The sequence below is a fragment of the Hyaena hyaena genome, unplaced genomic scaffold (assembly GCF_003009895.1).
Source record: "Hyaena hyaena isolate Hyena2069 unplaced genomic scaffold, ASM300989v1 scaffold_1352, whole genome shotgun sequence".
Classification (NCBI taxonomy): domain Eukaryota; kingdom Metazoa; phylum Chordata; class Mammalia; order Carnivora; family Hyaenidae; genus Hyaena; species Hyaena hyaena.
In genome coordinates this window covers 192,305-215,492 of record NW_024081987.1, presented here as the reverse complement: position 1 = coordinate 215,492, position 23,188 = coordinate 192,305, and the positions used below count along the sequence as shown (strand labels likewise).

The 23,188-nt window shown below is 37.3% G+C and overlaps 2 protein-coding genes and 1 pseudogene across 5 annotated transcripts in view; 1 reads left to right on the top strand and 2 right to left on the bottom strand.

The window, feature by feature from the left end:
* WWP1 (WW domain containing E3 ubiquitin protein ligase 1) overlaps nt 1-23,188 on the bottom strand; it is a 137,783-nt gene that overhangs the window by 18,259 nt on the left and 96,336 nt on the right. For all 4 annotated transcript variants that reach the window (XM_039223456.1, XM_039223455.1, XM_039223458.1 and 1 more), the window contains 11 exons: nt 19,708-19,803; nt 17,753-17,927; nt 15,389-15,443; nt 15,218-15,302; nt 14,957-15,085; nt 12,065-12,140; nt 11,886-11,957; nt 9,652-9,740; nt 6,562-6,721; nt 4,343-4,476; nt 4,114-4,254 (listed from right to left, as the gene is read on the bottom strand). In XM_039223456.1, the coding sequence (XP_039079387.1) occupies nt 4,114-4,254; nt 4,343-4,476; nt 6,562-6,721; nt 9,652-9,740; nt 11,886-11,957; nt 12,065-12,140; nt 14,957-15,085; nt 15,218-15,302; nt 15,389-15,443; nt 17,753-17,927; nt 19,708-19,803 (1,212 nt within the window). The remainder of the gene's footprint in view (nt 1-4,113; nt 4,255-4,342; nt 4,477-6,561; nt 6,722-9,651; nt 9,741-11,885; nt 11,958-12,064; nt 12,141-14,956; nt 15,086-15,217; nt 15,303-15,388; nt 15,444-17,752; nt 17,928-19,707; nt 19,804-23,188) is intronic.
* Nucleotides 20,926-21,359, top strand: LOC120225207 (annotated as a pseudogene).
* Nucleotides 21,616-22,948, bottom strand: LOC120225204 (developmentally-regulated GTP-binding protein 1-like). Its single transcript, XM_039223459.1, is given in 2 exon segments — nt 21,616-22,214; nt 22,216-22,948. Coding segments are annotated over 2 exon segments (1,104 nt in total). The 5' UTR covers nt 22,927-22,948; the 3' UTR covers nt 21,616-21,821.

The following is a 23,188-nucleotide window of genomic DNA, read 5'->3' as shown; positions in this document are numbered from 1 at the left end:
GGGCCCTGACACTGGATGGGTCTAGAGGTCCCTGTGGGGGAACAGCACAGACTACTGATGAGGAGAAGACATCAGAAACAGCAGATCAAGGGAAAGGCAATTATCCACATTCCTCCCTTTCCAAATGCCTCTTCCCGTGTCCCAAAGGAAGCTGATTTTATTCTCTGTTGAGGCAAACTTTTCATCCTTGCTGCCTCTACTTTTCTTCATCAATTACTCACCTTCTTATACTCATGCCCTCAACTCTACCTTCCTACTCTGCTTCCCATTTGCCCACACGGACGCTCAAATCATTATTTTCCAAAACCCCTTCCTTCATCCCAGTGTTTGCTTTTAACTACTCTTTGCTCTCTTTACCACCACTCCTATTAGGAGGGTACTCTATCTTGTCTCCACTTCTCACCTCTATTCACCCAAATTTTAAACCACTGTAATGGTCTGGGCTTTCACATTACCAGAGAACTCTCAACTGCCAAGCCCAATGCCCTCTTCAAAATCACTCCTGCTGCATGAACTTCCTGTAGCACTGGGTGTTAGCACTCCCAACCCTCAAAGAGTTCTTCTCTAATCTGACGATACCACCACTCCTGATCTGACTTAACTACTCCCTTGTTTCTTTCATCAATTTCACTGGTCCATAAATGCTGGCATCACTGAGATCTCTGCCTTTTCTTTTCTAGCTATTTACTACTTAAATACATTAAGGTCCAACTGTTAACCAATCCAGAAACCTCAAATATTTCCTTTACTAGTATTTCCCCAACTACATGTAATCAATCACTGAATCTGAACTATTCTATTCCTATAATATCCTCAAAAATCCATTCCCTCATTTTTATCTCAACTGTGTCTGTCCTGTTTCAAGTGGGTCTACAATACCAACTACCAGAAGAATGAAAGAGCCTCATAACTATGTTCAGATCTCTAACTAACCCCCTTCCATCCATCTATCCTACCCAGTTCATCCTCCACAAAGACGCTAGGATTAGCCTTCCAGAAATAATTCTGATCATTTCATCTTAGTTTTCATTTGTTTTTGATGACTCTCCTGTTAGAGCAAAAACCCAGGCCTCTCAGACATAAGAGCTTCCCTAGACTAATGCACAATCTGGCTACCATTCAAGGCTCCTAGCTAGCCACTATTTCTCATATTCTATCCCCACAGCTCTGTGGCTGTAGATTTTCGAGATAAAATAATCCCTTTAATACTTCAATTCTTCTGTTTTGGCTATTTCCCTCCCTCCAAAAAGCACTCCATCTTTTCAGACCTAACATATGCAATGCTCTGGGAAAAACTTTCCTGAGTCTTCCTGAATCAATCCCACTTTGGATTCTGACAGCATTTCATACATCTCTCTACCATTCATTTACTCAGATATATTAGCTGGGGTTCTACTTTGTACACTAAAACCAAAATATCATAATTTAAATAGTAGTATTACATAATTTTAAAGAGCAAGATTTAAAAAAACAAGATTAAAGTCTGTTATTGTTTCAGAGATTGAAACAATTATGTAAAAACTGTTATATTCAAGATTAGACATCAACTTTTATTTAACAGGTATTACATGGGAAACACTTTAAAAACAGTTATCACCTTAACACAAAATACAAAATTCAAAGTAGCAAAACTAAATATGGCCTTTATATAATGAAATTTTATTTAATCTGCTTTTGATAATGTGAAAACAATGACAGCATTTTAAAAATGCTTAGGTTTAGTGCTATTTAATAGCTATGTTGGATTCTGTGGAAAGCTTAAGACTTAAGCGTAAGACTTCACTATCTTTGGAAACATACTGTTTTCAAAATGGAAGAAACAATACAGCATTTACAGTAAGAGTAATAAATGCTTACTACATGACAAATAAGCAAAATAAAAATACCTAAGAAAATACAAAGATGTATAAAGAAGAAAATCAGTTATTGGTTAAACTAGTTTTCTCCATTAGAGAAAACTAATTTAGCAGAAAAATAGGAAGAGGCCTAGAATGGCTGCACTAACTTAATAAGCAGAGAGACATTAAGGATGTAAAATTGAAAGGCCATTGCAATTTATGGGTTAAAAAGGTAAGAGAGGATTGTGAGCTATGTCCTTTTGCAAAAGCAATAGATCAATATCTATTAAATAGTCTTACTAAATTACCTCACTTTAGAAATCTATCCCACAAATGGGGCACCTGGGTGGCTTAGTTGGTTAAGCGTCCGACTTTTGCTTAGGTCATGATCTCACGGTTCGTGGGTTCGAGCTCCGCATCGGGCTCTGTGCTGCCAGCTCAGAGTCTGGAGCCTATTTCAGAATCTGTATCTCCCTCTCTCTCTGACCCTCCCCTGCTCACGCTGTCTCTCTCGTTCTCCTAGAAATAAATAAAAATAAAAAAAAAGGGGCGCCTGGGTGGCTTAGTCGGTTAAGCGTCCGACTTTCGCTTAGGTCATGATCTCGCGGTTTGTGGGTTCGAGCCCCGCGTCCGGCTCTGTGCTGACTGCCAGCTCAGAGCCTGGAGCCTGTTTCAGTCTGTGACTCCCTCTCTCTCTGACCCTCCCCTGCTCACACTGTCTCTCTCTATCCTAGAGAGATAAAATAAATAAATAAAAATATTAAAAAAAAAATAAAAAAAAAAAAAAAAAAAAAAGAAATCTATCCCACAAAGACAAAAGTAGCAGATACACAGAATACACTAAGGAAGTTTTCTTTTGCTTTGTTTGTAATGGCCCAAACTGGACACTATCTGAATGACACCTACTAGCAGAAATGACTACTACAGAATGGATATGCCATAATTTATCTAGCTATTAGAAAATGTGTTAGGTCTATTTCTACTGACCTGGAGGATGGAAAAAGCAAGCTAGAGAGTAACATGTACGATATTATCCCATTTTTGAAACAAGTATCAAGAATATAAAGTCTGAGACAATGATGACACCAAGAATCCAAGGGTAGTACCATTAATAGAGAGAAGTCAAGCAAGGCAATAGGAAAAATAACAGAAATTTGATTTTGACTTGTTAAAATCAGGTGATTTAGTAGTTGAGGAGTTGACAAACTATGGCCGATGGGCTCAATGCAGCCTGTCATCTGTTTTCTGTACAGCATGTAAGCTAAGAATAGTCTTTACTTTTTGAAAATAATGGCTGAGAAAATATTCAAAGACTATCTGACTTAAATATTATATGAAATCAAATTTCAGAGTCCAGAGTAGTTTTACTGGAACATAGATAGCAACATGTATCTGTTCATGTTTTGTCTATGTGCTTTTGTGCTGCAACAGCACAGTGGAATAGTTCCAAGAGAGAATGTATGTGGCTCACAAGCCTAAAATATTATCTGGTTCTTTCCTGGAAAAATATGGATCTACCTGGAAATTATTTCTAAAGTTCAGATATTACTTTACTAGAAAACTGAAGCCACTGTGCCAGGCTATTTAGAGAAACAGGTTGAATAAAGAACCTTGGAAAAATATAAACATTTAGGAAATGGAGATTTAGACAACTATCGTTAAAGTAAAGAAAATCCCTAAGGTGGAGATCATGGGATTCAATGAACAAAGAGTTTCAAACCAGAGGCTGTGGTGGGCACTGTGAAAAAAGTTAAAGAGGAGATGTGAGATGGAAGAGGAATCGAGCATTAGACTGCTGGTCAAGGTTTGGGATCCAGGCTGGGCTTTGCTACTACCTGACAGAGCACCCTGGGTTCTTCATCTAGAAATGAAGAAACTGTACAGTCTTTGCAAAGTCCTTTTTAGCACCAATGTTCTATAATTTTTGATCTGGACAAAGGTGGGAATGCATACAGCAAGCAGGAGTGGGAAAGTAAAGGTCACTATTCTCATTTCAAGAACACTGGTTGGTACCATTGAGAAGAACTTAAATAAATACACATGAGGCAAGGGAAGTTATTTTAGTACATTTAAATTTTTTAGTCCTGTGAGAGCATGTTGATAAGACTTAGTAGAGACCAAATGACAGAAAAGGATATGTGAAAGGGGGAATGAAAGTGGAACAGCTTCCCAGAAGAGTGAACATGGGATCAAATGAAGGGTATAGACAGAGTTGTTAGTTCTGACATGCTTTAGAAGTTCTAGAAATTAAGGCCAATCAAGTACATCACCTTACCCAATATATTCATCTTTATTCTCCTCGGTCACAAGGATATTGGAACCTCCCAATTTCAGGTCATGCGAAGTAACCTTTCCCAAAATTTCCATGTCAACAGAAAAGTACATTTCTAAGCCACATTCTTCAATGTTGTTGTCTCTGGGTGACAGAAACAGATATTGACTAATTAACAAGATATCTAAATTGTCTTCAAGAAAATGCCTTATTGAAAGACAAATCTTCAAACCTTATCCAGATAAGAGAGTTATAAAATTCCGTATCAATAGATTCCAAATCCTTAATAGTCAGTTTTTTGCTTAGCATACGCTTGTAGAACGGTAAAGAGAAACCAGTATCAATAAACTTCCCATGAAAAAGTGCCTGCCAAGAAAAACAAAAAATTTTACTTAAAAATTTATAAAACAGTAATTTTCTTATTCAGAGCACACAATGATAACAGAGAAATCATGAGACTTCACAGGCCAAAATAAGCACTTAAATAAGTAACCAGCATAAATCATGAAAACCAAACTATTATATAAAATGCTAAGTATGAAAACCAAATGACAGAGTTCAATAACAAAGACTTAGCTATATCATGTCCTATTGATAACTATAAGGATAACAAAACAACAGTACCAAACCCCCCAATCTTTCCAGTGTTTCATAAATTAAATTAACCTAATTGGATGCAGAAATACAGAAGGAGCCTCAGCACTCCCATGCACACACGTGGCAAGACCCTCTCTCCACTCCTTTTCTGACCACAGTTGCCTAAGAGATTTCCAGGACTAATGACATTGCTTTCACTCTGGCTCACAACCAAAGCAGGAAGCACCAGACTCCCCCAGCACCCCGATTCTCACCACCAACTGCCCATCCATCTAAAAATCCAATTCCATTTCTCACACCTCCCCTAACCAACGAAACCATCTCTATGCTCTGACCTCTGAGGCTTGTGATCCAACAGCAAAATCACTCATATACTCAAATCATTCCTTGAAAATCCTTTAGCATCTTGCTTTAACAGAAATCTAGTGTTTTTCTGAGGACTCCACTTCTAAGTCTTCCCCAAGGGGAGCTGTTTCTCTCCCATCCCCGTCATGTCACCAGGCCTGGAAATAAGGCACGTGTTGCTCTTCATTACTATTTCCTCCTCCCTAAATCTGCCCATCTTAAAGCTCATGCCTTCACACTGTCTTTGGTAGCTAACCACTCTACCCCTGTCCCCATTTCACTGCTGTCGTCCCTAGATCTCTGGGTTTCTCCTTGTTACTCCATCAATGCTGTGTTCTTCTGTGCTACCATCATAATTTTGGACATTCTAACATCTTTAATGATGATTCTCTTTTTCCTGACTCTTTTGTCCTTTCAATGATCTCAGTCTTTCACTTAGCTAAACTTTCTTGACACTGTACCTTAGATACTGTTATTAGCAACAACAGTATTCCTTCACAAACTCAATTTCAACCACCACCTAATTTTTCAGCTCACTGCCTTTTGCAGTGATACTTGCAATTTTTGACCCAACTGGGATCTAAAAAATACTTGGAAACTTATCACTGTCTCACAGCTTCTCAAAAAAGTTATTTCTGCCCTTGTTCAGTTTTTATTCCATCATCAGTCATTACAATTACTCCCTGTACACCTTCAAACCCAGCTTCCCTTCAATGAATTTCTGGCAAAATACAAAACCCAGCTAAACACAACTCTTTAACCTACCATGCCTGTGTCTGGGCACTGGAACATGCTAGAAACACATATACTACCATGGTGACTGGTTCATGGCCAACAACCTCCTGGGAGAACTTAGTGCTGCCTGGTAATCCTAATCCCCCACTACACTCACTCTTCCAGGTGACGATTTCATTCCTCAAATACCTCTTTTCCCTACTCCTGCCGAGCTAATGATTTTGCCTTCTATTTCACTGAGGGAAAAGAAGCATTCAGGAGAGAATTTTTGTGTGTTCCATCAGATCTGCTCACTAGGAGCATTTGAATCTATATACTCTATTAAGTCATCTATTACTTCTATGTGGACTACACAGATCTCTTCACCTCTCCTACTCAAGGTCATTGGTCCCATAGTCCCTATCTCTTTGACTTCACCAAATTCTTTCCTCTTACTTGACCACCATAATCTGTGAGTAAATATTTTATTCTCCTCCCATTCGTGGGGCTCGAACCCACGAACCGTGAGATCATGACCTGAGCCAAAGTCGGACACTTAACCGAGCCACCCAGGTGCCCCATTTAGGCTTTAAATTATAAAATGAAATGACTTTTAAAGAGCAAATGGCTACATCAATAACCCTCATATTCATAATCTTGATTTCATACAGGTACTCAAAAAATAAATTGTATTTTGGTATTCTCCTTTCTAGGCAGACTCTCTAAAATATTTTCCAAAAAAAACATATTTAAATATATAAATGAATAAATAAATAATGGAAAATCAGGACTCACCATAGCAATAAAGCGGCCAATAAAACAGAAGTATGAAAGATGGTCTGGATTAATGGTTGATGCTGGATTTATTTGTAGACAATAGTTGTTTTTGCCAGCATACTCAAATAAGCAATACATGGGGTTCAAAACTTCATGTGAAAGCAAGAAAAACCATTCTCTAAAAGAAAAGATAATTTTTTAGCATTCATACACACATGAATTTAAAAACAAATCTTAAATACGCCCATGTACATATGATACCTCTGCTCAACAGCTTGTAATAACTCCGCTGCCCAATTCCTCAGCCCTCCAGTTAAGTCTTCCTATGAGCTGGCCCTCCAGTTACCTGCAGTTCTTACAATGCCAAATGACAAATTCAGTGCTACTCACAGATCACATGCTTATTTTATGCCATACATTCGTCTGGGTATGTCTCCTCAGTGTCAAGCCAGCCTATGTAGGTCCCACTTTTTCTTTCAGTACAACTCAGATCCACCCCACTTAAGCAATTTCTCAAAGTAACTTTCAGCATATTTGTATCAATCATTGAATACTCTGTGGTACTATCCTAACAACCACAATTTTATTCATTTTCCTATACATGACCTGCCCATCCACTAGACTATAAGCTCCTCAAAAGCAAAAGTCATGTCTTTACTTAGATTTTTGTATCCTTGACTCACAGGCATTCTAGGATCTACATGCAATAGGTTTTAATAAGTATTTGCTGTTGATACTGATATACACAGAACTGCTGCTATGGAACAGCTTTTATTGTCAATGTATTACAGATGGAATGAAAATTGAAAAGATGAAAGCTTTAAATGTGATGAGCATTCTCTAACTTATTACCATCAATTTTGCCTCATGTAGCAAAGTCCAGCACATATGAAGTCAACTAGATAAGAGATTAATAATTTATGTATCAAAATAACCCCAATTTGCAAGACTCTCTTCAATAGCAATTTCTTCTAAAGCAGGGTTCCAAGCTCAAATGCTTATAGTCATTAGTAAGTGTCTTCCTTGTGTACATGGCCTCAAATTCTCTACCTAACCACAACCTCCCATTCTTCCCTGTATCCCTGATAAAACTTACTACCAGTTTTAAGGAAGAATTATTTCTGGGCATATAATCATTTTCCTTAGATGACAGGGGAATGGTGGGCACAGAGTGAACACAAGTGCGTACTACCCTACAGGACTCAATCCACTACTGAGTCAGCCAAGTGATGCCATGTGAGAAGCTCTAGGGTTTTTAAAGAGAAGCCAGAAATCTTGACTCTTAAGCATAATCTAGTGATTTTCTTTAGTGTGCCAAATAATTGAAAAAAAAATTTAAATCACAGTGGGGGCCATTACTAGGCAGGCTAGATTTGGCCTGGAAGCCTTTTTACAAATGCTGTTCTAAAGCTTTAAAAATACAATCTCAGAAACTGCCTGACAGGTAGAGAAGGGAGTCTTTCCCTAAATAAAATCAACCATGAAATGATAAACACCAATTCACAAAACTAAATCCAGTCCCAACATAGTAGTTGAACCAAGTGACTTCCCCCTGTGACAAGGCTGAGGTAAGACATGTCCCCAGGGAAAAGGACTGATGGATCTGTGAGAATATGTTTAGATACAAAAAAAACTAGATAGAATTTCCAGTTGCTGCAGAACACTTGTAGCAAACTAGCAGCCTAGAGAAAACTGAATACATTTAAAAGAAGAATGTTTATGTATAACATGGTATCTGACCTATATACCCTGACATTAAAAGAAGAAAAAATTCTAACTAATAAGAGGTGGAAGAGTTCACTTTCAACATATCCTTTTCTATACTCTCTAATAAACTAAAGAGATACAAGAGGTGAAAAAAGTATGTGACAACAGATGAACTAGCAGAGCCTAGAGAAGAAAACAGTAAAGCCACTAATGAAGAAAAATCACATTAGAAGCAACAAAATGTAGGGCAGTATTGCAAACAGTGACATGAGGACAGGTTTGAGAAAAATCAAAACAAAATAGAAAAGCACAAAGATAAAAATAATCAGTGAAAAGATGACAGACAGGTAAGACTGACAAAGAAGATTCCACATACCCATGATTGATGTTCCTGAAGAAAAATGGAACAAATGGAACAGAAAAAAATATTCAAAGACATAATAGAAGAAAATTTCCCTTAAATTAAGAAAGATCTTAATAGGTTCCTAAGAAAAGATAAAATAATCAACAATTAATGAATTAATGAACTTCAAGGAAAAGGACCGTGTGGGCATCCAAAGAAAAAATGTTTCCTATAAGGTGCTGGCTATCCACTTCAGCTGTAATATTCAGTGCTGGAAGACAGTGAAGCGAGGTCTACAGAGAAGGGGACAAACTAGTGTTGCATAAGAAATTTATATCTAGAGAAGGTGTTGTTTATATACAAAAGCACAGAAAACACATTCTCAAGCATGCAAAACTAAAGGAGTGTATCACCTTGTAAACTCCTGAATAAACCAAAACTAATACATGAATCAAAATTAAGAATTTGGGAATAAGAAAATCATAGTATGGAGTAACAGACTATATGCATTAAAATGTCAAAATATAAAAACTAAGCCCAAACAATGTAGGTAAGTATGACTGCAGACAAGAATATGAGTATTATAAAGTCAGACACTTTAAAAATAACACATTTCATTTCTAAAGTCTACCTTTCTTTTAATGTCTGAAAATTTCTGTAATTGAGATAAATCAAAATAGATGTAATATGAACATTCATTTTCCTTTCTGACAAAGCTTAATAATACACTGGATAAGAAAATATGCTAACTAACCAAACCTCTGATAACCCCACATATCAACCCTATATTGTGCACGTTGTATTAACAATTGTTAAAAAAACAGCAATTATGTACTCTTTCACACATACATACAAATTTATTTCTATGCAGAGAAAATGTAAAGGGTAACCAAGACAGGAATAATAATGGTTACCTTTAGAATTGTGCTGATACTTTAATTTTTGTTTTTAAAAATAACTCTGGATCACTACTGAAAAATGTATCTTTTTAAGAATATATCCATTACATACAATGGAGATATATTTATTGCAAAGCAGATGTGTGTTATTTATTTTACCTTGCTAGACCACCATAATCGAGTCCTTCTTCTCCTCTAAAGATTACATATAATCGTCTCCTCAGGTCATAGGGTTTTAATGCCATAATCTAATTAAAAACAGAAACATGGATATTTTAATACTCATATACGGTGCAAGTTTCTTCCAAAATCATTCAGTATAAATTTCATCTGTATTTTCAGAATACTATTTCCTTATCTCATACAATGCCTTTAATTAAAGAGACCTATTGATGTATTCCACAAACCAGCAGAGGTATACCTTACTCTATTAAGCCTTCTGTGCTTCACTTTCTAAAATCTCTTTCCCTCTTCTAGTACTAAAAGGTAGTTCTACTTTGGGTTAGTGGCAAGAGGAAGAGTAGTGTAGAAAGCTTTTAAGCTGAGAAAATATTCCCTCCCTGTCACTCCCCAAATTTTACCAAAATCTTGTAAAAGGTAACATAAATTTTTCTAACTAGCAGCATTTAGTGAGAAGAGCTTACCGTAGGTCTTCTTTATATCACATATTTCATTTATCAGTAGGAACTCTGCTAAAGCAACGAATCATTTACATAATACCTATACCCAATTTTCATAATCCTTAATGGCTTACATTAGGGTTACTAGTAACCAGGTTTTACTTCTGGATAAAAATAAATTAGTTCCACCATACATCCGACAAAACCAAAGTCAAGAATGGCATGTCTGGGTGATGGCACAGCTTACCAGGTGGCCTTTGCTTCATAGGCAATCATACACATCAAACAGACCATATTTCTCCCCACAACAGAGGACAAAGCAAAATAAAATCTTCATGAATTTGGATGCACGCTTACTAAAATAAAGCTCAAACAGAGCTTAGAACAAGCAAAGAATTTACTAAACCAAAAAAAATTTTGATAATAACTATATTAAATTGCCCAAATTCCAAAAGCTAGTAAAATTAAGCTAGGATCTGAGTATTGCTGACTTCGGAATGCTGTTATTCCATTTTGGCTTATTTATGTAAAAGTCCTTGCATACCTATATACAAAAGGAACTTCAGTCTACCATTGTAATACTGGGGGGCAGGGTAAGAGAATGCTTAAGGGGATAGGTGCAGAAAAAGAGGAAGAGGGAGAATCTTAAGCAGGCTCCACACCCAGTGCAAAGCCTGATACAGAGCTCTATCTCATAATCATGAGATCAAGACTTGAGCCGAAATCAAGAGTTAGGCACTTAACCAACTGAGCCACCCAAGTGCCTCTCATTTATCATCTTTAAATATTCTGCAGATGATTCAGGAAAGGTAGACATGTTACATTCACTTATTCATTCACCAAATCAAATGTTTACTGAGTACCTGCTATGTGCAAGGAACTAGCATAACAACAATAAATGAAGTAGTTTGTCCTTCTATGGAGCTTACATTCTAATAAGGGAGATAAATAAACTGGGTTAGATAAGTATTACAGAAAAGAATAAAGCAGCATAAATGGCTAGAATGGGACTATGAGGGTGGTGAGCAGGTATTTCCATTTTAACTAGTGTGCTCAGACGAGGTCTGTTTGAGATCATAACCTTTAAACAGAAAGTTACAAGAGGTGAGAATGAACATTAAGGTTACTGAAGGAAAACTTGAATGAAACAGTGTCTATGCTGATTTAATTTTAATTTGGTAGTATTTACCAAGACTTGTTTGAGTTAATAAAGTCTTAGAAAAGTAAGTAAATGTCAAAATGTGTCAACTTGCTCCAGAAGCTGTTTAAGCTTTATTTAAAATGGACATAATGAGGGGCGCCTGGGTGGCTTAGTCGGTTAAGCGTCCGACTTTCGCTTAGGTCATGATCTCTCGGTTCGTGGGTTCGAGCCCCGCGTCGGGCCCTGTGCTGACTGCCAGCTCGGAGCCTGGAGCCTGTTTCAGTCTGTGACTCCCTCTCTCTCTGACCCTCCCCTGCTCACGCTGTCTCTCTCTCTCTCTCCTAGAAATAAATAAAACATTAAAAAAATTAAAAAAAAAATGGACATAATGATAAGAGCTATCTCAAAGGAGTGTTGTAAGGATGAATTAAATGAAATGATGAACCTAGGATATCAATACCAAGCATATGGTAATCACCCAACACATGATGGGGTTTATTATGATGATGATTATAATGGACACTCAGTAAGTGGGAGTTCATAGTTTAAAATTTCCAAACTGTAACTCCCTTCAGATATATAGAATATAATCTGACAAGCTGTACTATTAATTCTGACAAAATCTTTCTTACCTGTTGGAAGGAATCTTCAAACAATGTCTGCCGGGATACATTGATCTTTACATGACTGGGTAGTGCATTAGACTAAAAACAAAAATAGTATCGTGGTATCATGTAAGTAATAGTATTTGCATAGTACAAAGATAAGACTAAATGATTATGAACATAAGATTTATTTACCACTGTAGTACCTGGCACAAATAACGGAAGTGAGCAAGTTTCCACCTAAAGCTGCGCTCATAAGCAATCTGTGGACCACCTTTAGTTCTAAAGAAAAAAAAACACGTTAATTCACAAAGAGCTGGATATGTAATATTTGGTATGAATGAGAAGTACACCCGAGTCCTACAAATGACCACAGGAAAGCTATTTGCTGAGAAAGAAGATAAATTTAGTGGGCTAAGAGGCCTGAGCAATGAGGACACACACAAAAGTGAGACTGTATACATCGGGAGATCTTCTGTAATGAAGTTAAATGAAATATTAGAGTCTATTACTATTTAAAAAAAACCCTCTGATAATAACTTAAATCTAAGGAGGACAGAGATTCTAGACAGATGAGACAGGGAAGGAAACTCTACCACATCTTAAGCCCAATCTCAAACTAAACACTGCTGAGAGAATATGCAAAGCAAAACCAATTTCTAAGAAGAAGTGACATCTAGGTCACACAGCTCAATTGGTCAATGAAGGAAGAGACAAGAGTGAGTGGCATGTAAGGGACAGATGTGATTCACATTTAGAAGGCTTGGGTCTTCTGCCTATTAAGGGAGAGCCTAAGATACAAGCACAAAGAACTTTCATGATCTTAGGGAACATTTTGTAATGTATGCAAAGTGTTCTCTTATGTTGTCAGGTTCAAGTGAATTCATTCAACAAATATTTAATGAAAGACATAGTACTACCTGGCATCTTTCTAGCTGATGAGAGTGTTACTTGTTAATAAAACAGGTAATAATATAAGCTTTTGTGGAGGTCATATTCCAGTGAAGAGGAAAAACAAGAAACAGAATAAGTAAATTATATATGAAGTGTGTTAGAAGGGGATAAATGTCTTGTTATTCCTGCTCCTCAAAAAGAAAAAACAAGAAGCGCACCTAGGTGGCTCAGTCAGGTAAGGGTCCAACTTTGGCTGAGGTCATGATCTCCCAATCTGTGAGTTTGAGCCCTGTGTCAGGCTCTATGTTGACGGCTCAGAGCCTGGAGCCTGCTTCGGATTCTGTGTGTGTCTCTCTCTTCGCCCCTCCCCCACTCATACTCTGTCTTCTCTCAAAAATAAATAAACCATACATTTTTTTTTTTTAAAAAGAGGAAAAGGCAACGTAAAAAGGTTGCAGAATATATAGGGAGAAGTTTTAAATCCTGAAAAGGGTGAACAGAGTTGGGTTCACAGACAAATTAATACTTGAGTAAAAACATGGAGGGCAAAAGCCATGTATATATTTGAGGAAAGAGCAGACTCATAGCTAAGGCCCAGAAGTAAAAGCCCAGGTGCTTGAGGCAGAGCTACATGGCCAGTGAAGCTGAAACAGTGAATAAGGAGAGAAAACAGAGCTGAAGTTGAAGAGGTAACAGGGGTCACATTTTTTAAGGCCTTGGAGGCCACTGCAAGGCCTGAGATGGTAATCACTTTAAAAGTTTTGTGCAAAGGAATGACTTTTTACTAACTAAAAAAAAGTCAATCTTGCTGCTCTGTGGAGAATAACATTATATGAGATGTGGACAGAAAGCAGAGACAGGCACCGCTCCAGCTGACCAAAGTACTGGCAGTGGACATGGTGAGACATAACTGGATTCTGGACATATTCTGAAGTTGAGTTGCCAAAAAATGCATTTTGTCAAATGTTCCTAAATCAAATGAGACAGGACTGCAACCAACCCTCAGCTTAACAATTAACAATGCAGAGGTTACAGGTACCTTTAACAATTTCAGGGTCAGTAAAACTCCTTGTAGTCTGTTTGAAAGAGTAATTAGAAACAGCAATATAGAGACAATGCTTTCAGGTACTTTTCCTGTAAGGGGCAGCAATATAAGTAATTTTTATGGAATGAATCTGAAAGGTAAAAAGTTGTGTTTTTTGTTGTTTTAATTTAAAAAAAAACAACCACCTTATTTTATTATTTAGAGAGCAGAGAGAACATGGGGAGGAAAGAGAGAATTACAAGCAGGTTCTGTGCTATTAGCACAGAGCCTGACACAGGGCCTGATCCCATAAACCATAAGATCATGACCTGGGCTGGAATCAAGCCTCGGTAACTTAACCAACTGAGCCACCTTGGCACCCCTGTTTATTTGTTTTCAATCTAGGAGAAATAACAGGTGATGAGAATTCAGTGGAGGAAGAAACACTGATGATGGAAGATAGAAAGATGATAATTGTGAGAACAGTTAAATAGGAAGAGGGGAAAGATCCAGTGTGCCAGTAAAGGGACTTGCCTTTAATAGGTACGACGACTATCCACCTATAGAATCAAGAGGGAAGACAGATGCTGGTAGGTGGGTAGATATGACAGGAAATTTGCCAAAAACCTTTTATAACACGATTTTCTTAGTGATGCAAAGATATCACACTTAAGAGTAAGGATGAAGGTGAGCTCTATTTTAAGGTCTTTTTATCTGGAAAATTCAAATTTGTTGACATCGCATTCCTTCACATTGCAGTGGCATGATGTGATTGTTAAGTCTGTGCACAGACTACCTCGGTTTGAAACCAGCTACATTATTTACAGTCTAATTTTGCACAAGTTAGTTATGTTCCCTAAGCCTCAGTATCTGCACTGAAAAATGGAAAATAATAGTATCTACCTCAAGGGACTGTTGGGAAATAAAATGAGCTAGTTTATGCAAAGTGCTTAGAACAATCCCCTGAACATAGCAATCACTAGATAAATATTTGCTATCATTATTAGCACATTATGTGGTACAAATTCATTCTTTAGTAATGTAAAGTAAAGATGGATGTGGACTGAGCTACTACTTGTATAGTTTTTCTTGATTCACAGAGTACAATTTGTGCTAAACTTGAGGCTAAATTTTTATGTCCTCATTAACTAACACTTAAGTACTTTAGGTTTTCACTTACACAGATGACTTCCCATTGCGAGGATCTTTGAATGTTGTTGTTCTTGTATTATGATCAACAAAGTACCTAACGCCTTCCCGAGTATACCTGATTTCCCAGCCTTCAGGCAGGGGTTCTTCATTCTGTAAGCTAACAGATAAAGTTACAATCATAGGGTGAACATTTTCTAGGTACTAAAAACATCTGAATCAAGGTTTACTTGATTCTATCTACAGATATATGTAAGATGACTTAAGTAATAAGGCTGTAGTACACACATACCCTTGAGTTCTTGGATCTTCCCATTGGGTTGTTTTTGTGTTATGATTCACAAAGTAAACCCTGTCAGTTGAATCCACTCTTTTTTCTAAAAAAAATAGAGTGAGAACAGCATTTAATAACTAGTTAGTACATATATCTTCAGATATTTTTACCAACAACATATCAGCTTACCCCAGCCTGGTGGCAAAGGCCCATATGGGTCATTTTCTGCAGCTAACATTGAAGCCTGGTGGGAGAGAGGGTTGGGAGGGAAAAAAAACAAACAGTACTTTAATACAAAAGCAGAGATAAACTGAACATCTGGTAGAATCATATTTTATAATAATTTTCTAAAAAATGATAAAGGAATGCAAATACAGTCATTTCTTTTTTTTTAATTTTTTTTTTAATGTTTTATTTATTTCTAGGAGAGAGAGAGAGAGACAGCGTGAGCAGGGGAGGGTCAGAGAGAGAGGGAGTCACAGACTGAAACAGGCTCCAGGCTCCGAGCCGGCAGTCAGCACAGAGCCCGACGCGGGGCTCGAACCCACGAACCGAGAGATCATGACCTAAGCGAAAGTCGGACGCTTAACCGACTAAGCCACCCAGGCGCCCCAAATACAGTCATTTCAAGACACAAAGTACACTTAAACATGTCATGAATTAAGAGGCATCAATCAGTTGATAAAATTACTATGTTTAAGATGACTTAGAAATAACATACTGATACCAATTTTTAATTTCTTAGCCCTTTCATAATAATCTATAGGAGTTAAATGAGAGAAGAACATATAGAAAATTGTGGTGTTAAATGAAAAATATTTGTTTAGAAGTACAATAATAATCAGTTCTCTTCAAAACAAATGCCTATTAATTAAACCAATATTAAATTCCAGTATCATCTTTATACAAATACTTTTATCTTAATTCTGTTAAGGATCTTTTACATATTCATACATAAAACACATTTGTGCTTACATATTATTATAACCCTAAAATATATTCAGAAGAAAATGTAAGCATTCTGTTATAAATTTTAAAAGAATGACAAAAACAAAAACTATCACCTCAAGAATTATTTCTTAAAGTATATGATACAATGATAAATATTTTATAACCTTATAACAGACACTGTTAATTTTACCCATTATCAATTTCCCACTCCTCCTTCCTTGACACCCAAACCACTGTTTTGTTCAATGCAGCAATGGATCTATCTAATACTCCATTCTCAGCTGGGAAGAACCAATTCTGGCCAGTGAGGCACTGGCAGATGTCCCTTTCCAAGTAAAAAGGCAGGGCTTGCTAGATAAGTCATCTGCTCTTCTAGTTCCTCTTTCCCTTTCTTCTTGCCTACACTGGAGAATGAAGCCCAAAGGGAAACAGCTCTGTGTGATAAGGTTAAGAAGCATGAAGCATAAAGAACCTGGGTACCAGAGCGTTAGCTCTGGACTTTCACCCTAGACTTGTATATACTTAGGTAATTACATCTTAATCTGTTTAGAGGTGTTCTATGTAGGAGAATACAATTCTAATACATCCCTGTGACCTAATTCTGCCCTGTTTCCCTAAGGTTTTCATGTATACAGACAGCTAAGTAGAAGCAAAAGAAAAGCACACAGTACATAATTTCTTGTTTACTATATACAGCTGAACGGTGAAAGCTTAGCACAGATTTCTGCACAAGTTACCAAAGAACCAGCAACTGGTGGCAGCAGGAGAGGCTACGAAAGCTGGGTTGGCCCCATTTCTCTCTGTTCGTCATAGAAAACCAGGGGAGTGGGTCACACTGCAAATGAGATTACTACTTAACCTCTAAAGAAAATGAGTCGAAAGAGCCAGCCTGAGGCAGGATTTGAAAGAAGAGTTAGGTTTTCTTTTTGTGTCTTCTCTAATTCCTATTTGCTAGCCTGTATACTTTGGGGTTTCAAGTTACCTCAAAACACTATCTAGAGATGTCCAGTGCTTAAATTTGTATTTTCCACTTTCTGTGATCAAACCTATTTAACAGAGGTTACTCCTACCCCCAGTCTTCTTGTGGATATTTACTTATGGCAATAATGGACCATTAATTGGTCAAATTTTCAGACAGCATTAGATTTTCTGGACAAAACCACCTCCAAACCTAGGAATATCTTTAGTAGGCCAAAACACATGAAAGTGTTGTTTCTAAGATTGTGGGATGGGAATGAGAACAGCTGGAAAATGGCAAGACTGGCTTTAAGTAAAATCAGAAGGTAACTGGTTTTGTTTAAAGCAAACAAAATGATTATAACTGAAGGTAGAGGACAGGGGAATTAATAAAGACAAATTATTTCATTAAGAAATTCACCTATGAAAACTACCACTTAATAAAGACAAAAACAGTATGTACTTAGTAAACTAGAATTTAAAAAAAATCTTAAAGTACGTATGTATATCAGAAATACTTATATTTTATTACGATAATAAAAAATACCTTGCAATGCAGCCTATAACATTTAAAAATCACCAAAGTAGAAAGAGCAAATGCCTGAAGGAAAAAGTTGTACTGATATCTTAAAATTTGCTAATTACCGAATAGAGGTATCGTTGGTTGAACTGTTGCATAGCTCCCTGCAATTGGTTCCGTTGAGACTGCCACTGTTCAAAATTTCGGACAGACTCCATGGTAGGCCGCTGCCAGGTGGTTGTTCTGGTGTTATGATCCACATAATAAACTCTTCCACGATCATCAACTCTTCTTTCCCAACTACCACAGATAGAGTAGGCATTAAGAAAAATTTAACAAGAATGTCTTAAGAAACTGGAAAGTAATTAGTTAACACTTCACTCACATAATTTAAAAATGAAGTCTGAGACATGAGCAAATAACTTTAAAAGAATGTAAATGCTGATTGGGGCGCCTGGGTGGCTCAGTCGGTTAAGTGTCCGACTTCGGCTCAGGTCATGATCTCATACTTCGTGGGTTCAAGCTCCGAGGTTGGGCTCTGTGCTGACAGCCAGCTCAGAGCCTGGAGCCTGTTTTGGATTCTGTATCTCCCTCTCTCTCTGACCCTCCCCTGCTCGTCCTGTCTCTCTCCCTCTCTCAGAAAAAAAAAAAAAAAGAATGTAAACGCTGATATTCTTCTTCAGAGACATGTAAACTTGGTTTTTAGGTAACTTATCTTCCCATTCTACCACTATCTGACTTCTAAGAGCTATCTAAAAAAGGGGCCAAAGTCTGAACAGTCTCAGTATCAATCTGACCACCCTCTCTCTTTTTCTTGGTAAGTTACTGAGCACTTCCTATATACCTAGCAATCTGCCCTTCTAGCCACTGCCTACATTCAGGGCTGTAACTCAGCTCTTACAGGTCTTCAACATGCCGCTTCACACAGCTGCTGAACACAAATGCAGATCGGATCATGTCATTCCACCCATCATCGCTCTTTAGCACAGCATAAAAATGAACCTAATTACCATTTCAGCTTCATCTCCTCTAAGATCTTTTAAGGAACCCACGTAAGAGCCAAATCAACTACTTGCTGGTCTCAAATGTATCATGTTTCATTTTGTCATCTCTTTTTTTCTGAATATTCCCTCAAAACAAAGTGCCCTTCCCTATTTCTCCACCAACCAAAGTTCTCCCCATCCTTCAGGGTTTAGTTAACCTTAAAGCCAATCTGTCCATTAACTCAGTTATCTAGCTATGTTCGAGGGACGAGGCAAGCCTAGGGTCCTCCTATTATGCCCCATCTTAGCTCTCTCACAAACACTTCTCTAAGCCATTAACGTATATAATAATTTAAGAATCCTATCAGCAACCAATCTCATAAAAATAATGTATTTCATGTGAATATTCTGGACTTTGAATGTGTTTTATATTGGTGGACTTTAAGCTGCATCTGGAAGGACTTCCTGTCCAGGCAGAGTGTTCAAGGAGAATATAAACGGTATAATTCAACTAGCTATCAGCAGAATATGTATGAAAGGCTATGAAAGAGCAAAAAGGAAAAGAAAGATCAGTTTGTGAATACAGCCTAATAGCATGAATTTATATAGCGTGTAATAGATATATTTTTACTCATTTAAGACCTTCTCTAATTTTAGCCATAATGTAATATAATTTTACTTGTAGTAATCTTTTAAATCATAACTTTGAACCTCTCTGACATCTCTTAGGTCATTAAATCTCATGAAATAATCCAGCTTAGATCACTAGCTTTGGAGAACGATACATAAAAATTTTCCTAAATATGCTTTTCATTCCTTAAAATATAATGATAAGCAGTAAAACTGAACCAAAATTCTACAGCTACTCTCAGAGTAACTCAGGCCAGTGTTTGATAATCTCTTGAGGAAGCCCCTTCAGACTAACTCTAAAAGAGATACAATATAACAAATCTCATTCACTGAGCAGTTATTATTCACAAAAGTAAATGAAGGAAACAGAACATGTACAAGGAAAGAATCATTTTATGTTGTAATAAATTTAAGAAATCAAATGTATGATAAAACACAACTGGAGAAAAAGAAAGACACCACATTACCCTGGAGGTAAAGGTTGTGGCCTCTCCCATGTGGTCGTTCGAGTGTTATGATCCACGTAATAGGTTCTACCATGAGGATCTTTTCTCTGTTCCCACCTTTAATAAAAATGCAAAAAACGAAAGTAAAAGATACCAAAATAAGACAACCTGAAAAATCATTCCTTCTTATAATCAGGAAAATTAGAGATAAGTTTTACGTTTAAAGGTTATATAATATACACAGAGACATAAAATTACTTTTCCCAATTATTAGTGCCTTTTCAGTTCTTAATTACTCTCTTTTTATTAATAATATTGGAAACTCAGTAGACAGAGTTGGCAGAGGAGGATAAAATAATACCTAAAGTTTTTAGAAGTTACTAAATTACATAATCACCAGAAAATTTATTAGCAGAAATTCATCATCAGAAAAGACAAATTTAATTAAAGGTAGAGAAACTTTCAGCCTATTATCACACTCAAGGCACAAAATGTTAATGAGGTAATATCCACTTCTGCCTGCAATTTAAAAAATACCTATCTATAAGATTTTAACAGAAATTGCACTAACAAAGTATCTGGTGACACTGCTCCACGAAAATTCTTCTATACGCATAGTGCCTTCTTTTTGTGTACAACTATCTCCCTCCGGTTTTTGGTAAAACTCTCAGTTTATGAAAATCCCAATTTCACCTTTTCCTGTTTTATCTCAGACTCTCAATCTCTTATTTTCCCTACTCTCATTTTCTCCTCTGTGATTCCTGTTCCTTCTTCTCCATTCTTTCTGTAATATGGCATAGGAGGAAAATGTTAAATATAAAATTAAATATAAAATATAATATTTCTAAGTTTAACATTCATGTTTTCAATTGAAAGGAGAATAAATGGAAGAACTTTTCTTTCTCTTAAACTCAGAGGCCAAATTTAATTTGATTCCTTTCAGATTAGAGGGGTCATTAATTATTGACTTCTTACACAATAACCACACATTTTAAGCTATTCCCTAAGCAACATATACACATACACACATATTTACTTTAAAAAGGCATGCAAAAAAGTTAATAGTTTGCTTAAGCTGCATCCACAAACAGAAGTCACAAAATGCTTCAATAATATGAACAATAAAAATGCCCAACTTCACAACAACTCATATAAGTTGTTAAATTTCTCTATTAAAAAAAAAAAATCACTGTTGTTCTCCTCCCTTTTGTGGTCATTGCTGAAGCACCAGCGGCCAAAATGAAGTTCAATCCCTTTGACTTCTGACCAGAGCAAGAACCATAAAAGGCATTTCAATGTACCTCCCCACATTCGGGGGAAGATTTTATCTTCCCCTCTTTCCAAAGAGCTGAGACAGAAGTACAACATTCGATCCATCCCCATCTGAATGGATGATGAAGTACAGATGATGTGAGGACACTATAATGGTCAGCGATTTGGCAAAGTAGTCCAGGTTTACAGGAAGAAATACATCATCTAAATTTAACAAGTGCAGTATGAGAAGGTAAAAGGCACAACTGTCCTTGTGGGCACTCACCCAAGTGTGCTGGGTATCACAAGTCAAAACTGGACAAAGAATGCAAAAAGATCCTTGAACATAAAGCCAAATCTTGCCATGTTAGGAAAGGAAGAGGGCATATAAGGAAGAAACAATTGAGAAGATGCAAGAATAAAGTAACCTTATATACAACTTTAAGTAAAAAACTGTTAAAATGAAAAATATCTCTGCTGTATAAAATCCTACCCTGGAATATTCATGCTACCCTGTACTACAAAAATTCAAATATTTCTTACCAAAAAAAAATTGCTAAATAGAAAACCCCTGAAACTTCAGATTTTATATGCTTTCACTTAATAAAAGTTAATGGGAAGACAGGATTCAAATATGGAATTTCATTTTATTTATTTATTTATTTTTTTGCATATAGCTGGCTGGCCTACCAGGTCCTTTATGCAATTGAATTTACAAGATGACACCAAGTTAAGATCAGTGAAGTTCCAGTTTGGGTGCCTCCATTTCCCTCCCCTGAATCCTGATCCACTGGCTGCCAAAGCCAGAAGGGGTCTGGGGTAGGGTGCTTAGTCTTGGGGAAAGCTCTTGTGGTTGACCCGGCAGATGGGCAGAGGGAAAGGTTTCACTTCTTCACAATCTGAATGACATCCTCATCTTCCAATGTATGGTCTTTACCCACTTTTTGAGGATTGTGTTTCACGGACAGACCCCAGACCAGAGCGTGTTTAAATTCTTTGATAAGATTTTTATGAATCTTTATGCAGAAATCCTCCACCGTGGTCCTGGGGTAAGGCAATACCACTGGGGATGTATAATCAGGCAACTGGCCTTTGGGTTTGGTGTAAATCCTCACTAGCTTCAGATAATCCCAGATCTTTTCCAACAGGTCATCAAAATTCCAGCGGTGATGGGCAGAAATGGGGATACAATGAGGCACCTTATAGATGATATCCAATTCCTCAATGGAGATCTGATCAATTTTATTCAACACATAAATACAAGGGATATAAACTCTTGTTTCCTTCTACCAAGTCAATAAGGTCATCCGCTGTGGCATCACTACGCAGAGTCACATCGGCATTGTGAATTTTGTATTCAGCCAGAATGCTCTTCACAGTTTCGGCATCCAGCTCACTCTGAGGGCATGTGGCTGTGAGATTAATGCCTCCTTTATCCTTCTTCTTAAAGCCATTGTTGGGAGGTTTGCTGTTCTAGCGAATCCCAAAGCCTTCCAGCTCATTTTCAATTATCTTTTTATGCCCCAAAGGTTTCAGGACATCCAAAACAATCAGGATCAAGTTACATGTTCGGGCCACTGCAATGACTTGACGGCCTCTGCCTCGCCCATCCTTGGCACCTTCAATGATACCTGGAAGGTCCAGGAGCTGGATCTTGGCACCTTTGTATCTGATGATACCAGGCACAGTGGTCAGAGTAGTGAACTCATACGCTGCCACCTCAGAATATACTCCTGCCAGGTTACTAAGCAGTGTTGACTTCCCCACTGATGGAAAGCCCACAAACCCAATTCGAGCATCACCTGTCTTGGCCACATCACAACCTTCTCCTGGCCCACTATCACCACCACCTTTGGGGGTAATGAGTTCTCTATGAAGTTTAGCAAGGCGAGCCTTAAGTAGCCCTAGATGGTGTGCTGTGGCCTTGTTCTTTTGAGTCCGAGCTATCTCGGCTTCGATCTCCGTGATCTTGGCTAAGGTGCTGCTCATGGTGGCGAGTCACGGGGGGGGCATAGTGGCCTGTGCACAGATTATCTCCCCTCCTGGAATTTCATTTTAAAGACGTTTCGGAAATATCTGTAACACTACCAATGGGCTATTGATTTGTATGTATGAAAGCTTAACGCCCAAAAACAAATGTCTTAAAAACATATGAAATTTCAAGAACTTCCTGATAATAGTTTTGCTATTTTTAGGTATTAATTCCTATAATCAGTTCTAGAATTTTTATTGCAATTCTATAGCAAAACTT